The sequence below is a fragment of the Neltuma alba genome, unplaced genomic scaffold, assembly GCF_004799145.2.
Source record: "Neltuma alba isolate B1F8T4 unplaced genomic scaffold, ASM479914v2 tig00000105_pilon, whole genome shotgun sequence".
In the NCBI taxonomy this organism is placed as follows: Eukaryota; Viridiplantae; Streptophyta; class Magnoliopsida; order Fabales; family Fabaceae; genus Neltuma; species Neltuma alba.
The window spans coordinates 1,496,312-1,505,355 of NW_021631921.1; the positions used below are offsets into that span (position 1 = coordinate 1,496,312).

At 30.7% G+C, this 9,044-nt stretch overlaps 1 protein-coding gene across 2 annotated transcripts; it reads right to left on the minus strand.

The window, feature by feature from the left end:
- Positions 1-6,178: 6,178 nt before the first annotated feature.
- On the minus strand, positions 6,179-8,198 carry LOC114713081 (non-specific lipid-transfer protein-like protein At2g13820). 2 transcript variants are annotated; one of them, XM_028898014.1, is made up of 3 exons: positions 7,905-8,198; positions 7,010-7,063; positions 6,179-6,419 (listed from the first exon to the last, which is right to left on the minus strand). In XM_028898014.1, exons 1-3 carry the CDS (start codon positions 8,179-8,181, stop codon positions 6,244-6,246), a joined length of 507 nt encoding a protein of 168 aa, XP_028753847.1. In that variant the 5' UTR covers positions 8,182-8,198; the 3' UTR covers positions 6,179-6,243. The 2 variants fall into 2 exon arrangements, with proteins under 2 accessions (XP_028753847.1, XP_028754504.1); XM_028898671.1 differs by having other exon boundaries at positions 6,179-6,416; positions 7,007-7,063.
- Between the last annotated feature and the right edge of the window lie 846 nt (positions 8,199-9,044).

Consider the following 9,044-nt stretch of genomic DNA (forward strand, 5'->3'; position numbering starts at 1 on the left):
AGAGGATGTCCGGTGGTGTGTGTGAGTTGAGGAGACCTCTGTGTGTGTGTGTTGTGGTTTGCGTTTTTTGGAGCCTATTAGGATGAAAATGGAGAAGCAATTGTTTTATGGATCTGAGGAATTAGGACCGAAAGATGATGGCCAAGGCAAAGCCAAGTCAGTTGGAGACAAATCTGTAATGGAAAAGACGTCGGAGCAATGGAGATTGAGATCATCAAAGATCGCGATGCAGATATTGAAGAGTGGTGAGGATGATCGGTCTGCTGAAGCCGACGCCTCGCTAGTAGAATCGCTGGTATAAAAAATATTCAGAAGCAATCTCTGCTGTACTAATGTCAATATGAGAGCTCTGTTTTTCTGATTTAAACATGGCGAGCAATTGAAGGTCTGTTTGAAGCTATCTTCGTGGGTTATGTGTTCGGTGACGATCCCATTTAATACGAAGCATTAAAAATAAAAAATAAGACTAAGATTGTAATTTAAAAAATCATTAAAATTTTTTTGACATAAGTAATTGTTTGTTATATAGGATTAGATAAACCTATGAAAGTAGAATTGAGAAATAACACTTTCTCTTATAGTATTCCTCAATCCCATATATATGAGTTCATCTAATTCCAAGTAGTAAGTAATTTCTCATACTAAATACTATTTTCTCAATCCTTATTTCTTATTTTTCAATGTTTCGTACCGAACGGTATGTAAGGTGGTACTAATATGGTGATGGAGGCTTTCTGAAGAACCGAATGTCCCTAAGGTATGCTAATTCTTGCTTAGTCCTGCTTTGTTTATTGAAGAATTAATTGTATCATCTTGATGAGCTAAATTGGTTGAAGAGAGCTTCTGGAATATATGTTAACTTTCCTTTACATGGGAAAGAATTGGAAGGAAAGGAAATTGAAATAAATGTCACCAATAAAACGAAAATATCATTAAAACTCTTGGAGAAATCCATATTAATGCGACATATGCGTCAGGTCAATAATGATCCCAGCCAAAAAAAAAAAGAAGAAGAAAATTAGGCAAATTCAGGGAAAATAGGAAAAAAGGTTTTTAAGTGATTTTTAAGGCCCAGTGGATGCACTAAAGGTTAAAATAAAATATCTTAAGAAAATATGTTGAGTTTAAAAGCCTATTTTTGGCTAATTATTTCGTATTTGGCCAAATTCCATGACTCAAAAATTACGTAAATGCCTTAAATGATTATATTTGGATGATCATTCGAAATAATTATTTGAAGATTTTAGTGGATTAATACAAAATATTACACCTCACGATTGAATTCATAAATTTCCGTTTATTTTGGCTTGTAATTATTCCAAATTGACGTGAAAGTATTTGAGAGCCAAATTGGACCCAACAAAAGCAAGAAAAATCAGTGTATGAAAGGAGGTGTCATATGCCAAAATTTGGGCTTAAAAGCTCAAGAATAAATTTAAATTAAGTAGGTTACTAAGCTATTTAGCCACGCCTATCCCTCTTAAGGCTAATTTTAAAGGTTTTAAATCATCAATTATTTTTTCAAACTATTTTCTGTCACATAGTTTCATCGATTTATTTAATTAGCCTTCAATACTGGTAATCTACGTTACAAGAACAAAAAATATGATTGAATAATAATTTAAATATTTAAATTTAAAACTTGAGCACCCTACATTGCTCAACTATCATAAATAAATTATTATGTATCAGATAAAATCGATAGTGAAAATATATTCTAAAAAAATAAGATCATAAAATTTGAACGAAATAAATTTAAATGTTGAAAAATATAGTTATGAATTGTCATGAATGGCGATTTTTTTTTTTAAACATTAAGTAGTATTATATATAGCTTGAATATTTAGAGTAATTTGCTGGCCAAAAAAGGAATATTTACAATAGTTATAAAAAAATTCGTGTTTATATATAAATTATTCAACACAATATTTGAGATAAGACATGCACGACCAAATGGCTCAATATTGGTAGAGGTCAAGGACCAGAATATTAACCTTTCTTGAGAGATTCCAATACTTTTGAATGATCCTTTGACATTTCTTTTTTAATTTGTAGAAATTAAAAACAATCCACCGAATGGAAAACCATAAATCAAGAACCCAAACACGAACTAATCAGGGTATAAAACCTTGCCAAAAGAAAAAAGAAAAAGGAATTTTAATCATCTTGCCATACAAACAAATAAAAGAAAATCAGCACATATAAGAGAATGATATTATTAATCTCTCCTTGTCTTTTCCCGAGATTTAAAGAAGCTAAAAATATCTATAATTATTCACTGTATGTGCCCTCAATTATTGGACTCACAAACTCAAATTTCCAAGTCTTTTATTATTATTTTGTTGATGAATTCCTAGGCTTTAATTAATTAATTAATCCGCATTGACAGTAAGATTGACACGATCAAAATATATAATTACCTTCTCTCTTTTTTTTTCCCCCAGAGGTTCCGACGTTGCTCTGATGATTCTTGGACGGTGAAGTACTGAAGTCTTTTTTTTTTTTTTTTCTTTTTTTTTGTAAATTTTTTTGTTAATTTTGTAGAAAGACAAAGCAATCAGACACGTGACAGCTACAATGAAGAACTAAATATGATCAGAGATCAGGGCACACTGCAAAATAAAAGAACAAAACTTAATACCAGGTTTCAGCTGATTTTTAACAACATTTTTTTTTTTTGCCAAAGATTTTTAACAACATAATAGAAGGTATAATAAATTATACTCTTCCATTTCTAAATATAAGACCCATTTTATAGTATAAAATGGGTTTTATATTTAGGATTGGAGGAGTATATCATAATACTATGTCTTTCTAACCCTCTCAATATATATTGGTAGAGGTTAAGAGAACGACGAAACAAGAGTGAAAGAACTTAAGAAGCAAAACGAAAAATATAAACACAACAATGAAATTAAACCAAAGGAAAGATACATACAAGGGGAATATTCCTTCCGGCGTATCAAAAAATAAAAAATAAAAAACAAGGGGAATGTATAATTATAAGGTGAATATACCTTAAAGTAATTAATTAATAAGAGCACATAGAATCACTGTTATCAAATTCGCGAATTGACTCTCCGAATTTAATGTTTTTAGCTAATAAAATCATGTCGATTTGCTCTTAAACTCATAATAACTATAAACTCGGTTAAACTTACGAATTTATTTACTGAGATTACCATTTTTACATTTTAAACTTGCAAAATCGTGTCAACTCGCTCTTAAACTCATGTTAAATTTTTGGATTTGGTTATGTTTAGTGACTTTATATATGAATTTTATAGAAATTTTTTTGTTGAATATGATAAATTATGAACATTGATAGATATAATTTCAATTATTTAAATTTAAAGTATATTTAAATGAAATTGATCTCATTTTTTATATCTTAATTATTTGATTATATACGTTTAATACTAGTTTATTAATAACAATAAACTCTTACAAGTTTACGATCTGAGTTTATAATCCGAATTTATATCATTATCACGAGTTTGTTTAAACTTGTGAGTTTGATAACATTGTATAGAATCGTGCAGCAATTAATCAGAAAATAAAGAGAACGATTTTAATTTGTCTTCTTTGCCCACAGTACAAAAACTATCATGGAAAAACTTTCACCGTATTATTGACTATTATTTTTGAAGAGATTATTTATCAAGTATATATTATCTAAGTTAAAACATTCACAGTCATCAAAAAAATCGGGTTTACATACAAATTAGGGAGTATTACTATAAAGTCCCAAATAAGAAATATATTTATTAAAAAAATCTCATAACAACTAAGTAGCTTGTAAATATTAATGACAAGTTACATCATAAGAAATAATAATAGATTTTAACTGCTCACTTATCATTGAGATTTTTCAATAGTTATGTTCCTTGTTTGGAATCTTAGGATAATTTTTCCTACAAATTATTTGTCACGATATAAAGCCTAGAATCATTTAAAGGTATCTCATCATAGTAATACAGTGGAGTTAATAACGTTTACTTTTAAGTCTCAGTACTGAAGCAGAAGACAGGACTTATGAAGCCCAGGAGGCACATAAACTTATAATATAAAAACACTAGCTATGATAAACGAAAAGTAAGTAATTAAGAGATCAAAAGGGAAGGTGATGTGATGAACTTACCAAGTTATTTTTGCAGATTGCAGATTGCTTGACGATGCCTTCAGGCTTCAACAAGCTAAGAGAGTAGTCTTCTTTTTTCAGTTTTTCTGTTCAAATCAATCACTTTGAAAAGGGGGGGAAAAAGGAGAATAACAAATCAAACTTAGCAAATTGAGAGAATACTTTAAAGGATGAATCAACGCACGCACTTACCGGGAAAATAGAGCACACAGAGAGACAGCACAGAGCATAGGGGAAACTTCAGTAATGAGATTTGAGGCTTTTAAAGTCAATGGTAGCACTACAAAAAAACAGCGAATTTGCGACAGAATTTGCGACGGAAACAAATTCTGTCGCAAAGTAGCGACGGAATTTCTGTCCGTCGCTAAATTCCGTCGCTCATCTGTATTTAGCGACGGAATTTTTTCTGTCAGACAATTCCGTCGCTAATCCGTCAAAAAAATTAGCGACGGAAATTCCGTCGCAATTCTATCAGAAATTAGCGATGCAATTTGTTTCCGTCACAAATTCCGTCGCAAATTTTAAGAAAATAAATTACATAGGATATATATACAAGTAGGAAAATACTATTTATCATAATCTATTTAAATCATTTAATTTTTTATATAAAATAATTTATTAGATTTTATTATAGTAGTTATTTTTTGAATTTTTTGAATAACAAGATTTTTTGACTAATTGTAAATGATTTTCTTCAAATATATAAACCACATATACATATATAATATAATGTAATATAATATATATATATAATTAAATTGTATATCTTATCACCGTTAATTAAAAAATAAATTTAAAAAATATTTATGAAAAATTATTTATGATGTAAAATTCAAAATTAGTGTCGTTAGAAATTAAAATTATATTAAAAAATTTTTAAAAAATAAAAAATTATAAAAATAGTAAAAAAATATTTAAAAAATATTTTTTCATTAAAATAGTTATTATTAAAATTATCATATAGTATATTTTTAGTTTTTAATAATATATGTATATATAATTGTTTGTGTAAAATAATACAATATATATTTAATTTTACATAATAAGTCAACAGGTTCATTGCAGCTCAACTGGTAAAACCGCACATGCGCATGGAGGAGGTCCTGGGTTCAAGCCATGGAGAAGTTACTTTGAGAAGGGAATTATATGATGGTGACACGTGGTGCACACGTGGCAGTAGATGTGAGGTGGCAGCGACACGTGGAGGTGGTCTTAGTGATGACGTGGCAATTGGTAGAGGTGCCACGTGGCATTTTATTTTATTTTTTAAAAAATTGAGTTAGCGACGGAATTTTCGCTAAAACCATGTTTTTTGGTAGTGTAGTGTTATTGAAGAAGGTCTGAATATGAGAATAAGCACTCTCGGATCTCAAGAAAACCCTCTGGCTAAGAAAATATATAACAATGAAGTCAAATTTTCCCAGTCTTTCTTATATTACCATTCTTTTGTTGATGAATTCTTAATCTATTTTAATTATCATGAAATTTGTGAATTAAACCAAATTCGTCCTTCTTTTTGTTTGTTATACATCCACTTGCGAATTTGATGTATGCCATACATAAGTTATTTGTCAATGGGTTAGATGATTTGGATTTGGTTTTGGTTTTGGTTTTATTATGCAAGTAATATATTTTATATATATGATCCGACAACGTATCCTGCCCCAACAAGCAACTTTCAATAAATACATTTATTGTCCCCTTCACATTTTTTCAAAATATAATCCTTTGGGCCTCCTAACATCTAGTACTTTTTTAAAATCTTATTACCAGGTATTCTTAACACTGCTACATCTCCGGCACTTAAACACAAGACCACTAGTTAAATAGGACGAATCCTTTACCAGTATGATGGGTGCTTTTTGGTATGCAACAAAATTTAGATTACAATTAAAGTAATATACCATCCAAACAAATTTTTTGTTAAACTAACTTTTCTATAAAACAATGTTACCCCAATATTAGTTTGCAAAAATTAGATAAAAAATAACTTTTATTACCGCTACTTCAAAGCTAAGACTTGAGAGGGCGACCCAGTGAATGTAAATGGGGACTGTATGAACCCAAAAATGACGTTTTAAGAACATAGTAATTAATGATGTTTAGGAATCATAATTTAAGGTGAAGATGATGGCAATGACGAAGCCGAACATGAAATTGAGCTTAGAGTGTCTGCTAATGGTGGAAGCTGCATCTTCGTCGTCTTCATTTGGGAGATAAGTCAAAGTTGATTCCTGTGTTGAAGGGCTTGGTGCCAATCCTTCTCTTGGTTGATCGTCTGCAATTTAATGGCAGTAAAAGCAAAGAGATTAATAAATTGGTTCTCATGTGGAAAAGTTCTTCAAAAGGATTTTTTTTTTATCGTTAATAGTTCATTAGATATCATTGTTCTTTTTTCTTTAAAAAAAAAATCTAATACTAGATTATGATCATGCATTATCATATTGAAATATTTTAAATTCAATTTTTCAAAAATTAATTAAATAAAGTTGAAGCCACTTTTAATCAAACACACAACAATTCATTTTCTTCTCCATTATTGGTTATACATAAATATATGAATTGTGGGTAAGAAAATTCATCAGATTTATTAATTAGTTACTTTTTTTTGGCCAAAATTCATATTAATTACTTGGAGTACGGAGCAGTTGAAAAATTAACATAAATGGTAAAGTTACATAAGTAGCTCCATGTGAGTGTAATCAATCATCAATTGAAAAATAAAAGTAGCGTGGCACATGGTGGGGACAATCAAAAGGAGCATGATATTGAAAAAGGTTAAGAATAATGAGTTCTTTATTAAAAAAAAAAGGTAATATCAACAAAAAAGGTAATAATAATGATAATGGAAATATTTCATTGTCTTACTCGGAGACATGGCATCTTGACTTATTGGAGCCAACGACACTGGCACTCCTGCAGCTGCATCTCATAACAGTAAATATTTAATAAATATTCGCTCACACATTTAATTAAAAAAAAAAGGAGAATTCGGGAAAATGTTCTCATTTGGCAATTTTTTTTTCTATATATATTATCTATTGGAGGCAATCTTATCTGAGAAATTATGGGAGATTAAATGTGGGCACATCTCTTAGCAAAAATTCAAATATCAGTCTATCACAATATGAGTAACTAATCTCCACCACTAGAGCAAATGTCCATTGGTTCATCTGGCAAACCTTTTTGGTAAAAAAGAATCGGCACAATTATCTTCAGTAATGTAATTCTTCCTCATTTGAATGCAACATAGCGTCAATTATACACAAATTTTCAATACCACATAATGAAAAATATATTGCATATAGTTAAAAAAGAGTTACATCGGAAAAAAATAATTGCACACACTCAATTCATGTCCTTTTGCCCAAAAAAATTGCTAATTAAATTGGGACTTATTTTCGAGAAAGGGGGAAAAAAAAGTAGACCACTGTCGATATGAAATTGCAAATGGCATCACAATATCGAAGACGGTGCACTGCACATACATCAGCGTTAGCTTGATTAAAAAAACATTATTTTTCCCCAAAAAAATCCGTGATTATTGGATCTGCCAATATCAGTAGTATAAACTAGCATGTCTAGGATTCTTTGAATCATTCTCTAAATTTTAACAGTGACCAAATAACCAGTTCCTGATGATGAAACTAGATTTGATTCCCAGAATCAGATTACTATCTATCATGATTCTCAGAAAAAACTAAACAGATCGAACAAAAATGAAACTCAGAGAAGACGACGATTGAAGTTTAAGTAGGGATACCTGAGCAGGAAGTAACATTAGGAGCAGAAGACACTCCACAAAGAGAAGGAAGGTTGAGAGCTTTCTTAGCATCAATGGTGAAACCAGTAGCTTCAGGATGCCCTAATAGCTCACATAAGCAAATGGGGTTGCTCTCTACTAGTCCTGCGATCTCCGGGCAGCATCCTTTTTCTGGTTTTGTGAGGTTGCTTTCAGATTTCACAAAGCTCAGGCAATCTGATGTGTTCACTAAGGCTCTGAAGCATTCTGTAATCACCTTTGCAGGTGCCGGAGCCATGCCGCCGGGAGCTGGAGGAGATGGCGGGGCTTTGGCTGATGTTGTGCTGTGGGGTGAGGACGCTGTGATTATTATTAAAGCAGCAACAATGGCTGCCATTCTTCTGAAGAGGGCCATTTGATTGTGATGTGTTTGGGAGCGTCTCTTTTTGTCTTGCAGCAAGATGTGAGGCTAAATGGGGTTATTTGGGGGCCTTTCTTTTTTGTTAAAGCCTAAACGGAGGCTGTTAGATCCATCAGTTAAAAAAAAAGGAACGAAGGAAAAAGAAGACAAGATAAATAAAGTGATAAATAAAGTGGTTACAAAAGCTGAAACTACTAATAACTCTTTCTTTTCTTTTTTTTTAAATTAACGAACGTCCAATGGCTGAATAACGAGCACTTGCAGCCCAGGGTTGATCAGTTTGTTATGCTTCTTGTTGAGAGGAAAAAAAATACATACATCTTTGATCTAGATTTTATTACAGTATTTATCATCGTAATGAGCACGGAATGAAATACCAAATCTACTTTTATTTTTATTTAAAGGCTTGCTTGGTTGTTTTAAAAAGTCTCAAAAAATCTCAAGCCTTGGCCAAATATTGCGTTAAAAAAAATCATATATCACAAAAAAAAAAAACTGCACAACATGAAAATATAAATCAAAACCAAAGGTAAACTCTAATTATAAACAAATAGCATTCTACTCACAAGAAAAGGTGGCGATAATTTATATTACTTCTTCAATACTTAATGTAAGACTTAATTGGAAAGTTGATGTGTTGTCTCATATGCAAAACTTATTCATGTATTTATCAATTTTTTTCAAATTAACCCTATTTATATTTCTCCAACAATAATCAATTAGAAGAGAGGGAGGAAATT

Coding starts and splice junctions, on each gene's coding strand:
- LOC114713081 (XM_028898014.1), bottom strand. CDS start 8,181: ATGGCTCCGGCACCTGCAAAGGTGATTACAGAATGCTTCAGAGCCTTA. Junction 7,064..7,904: donor TAATGTTACTTCCTGCTCAG/GTATCCCTACTT, acceptor TATGAGATGCAG/CTGCAGGAGTGCCAGTGTCG. Junction 6,420..7,009: donor TCAAGATGCCATGTCTCCGA/GTAAGACAATGA, acceptor ATTAAATTGCAG/ACGATCAACCAAGAGAAGGA.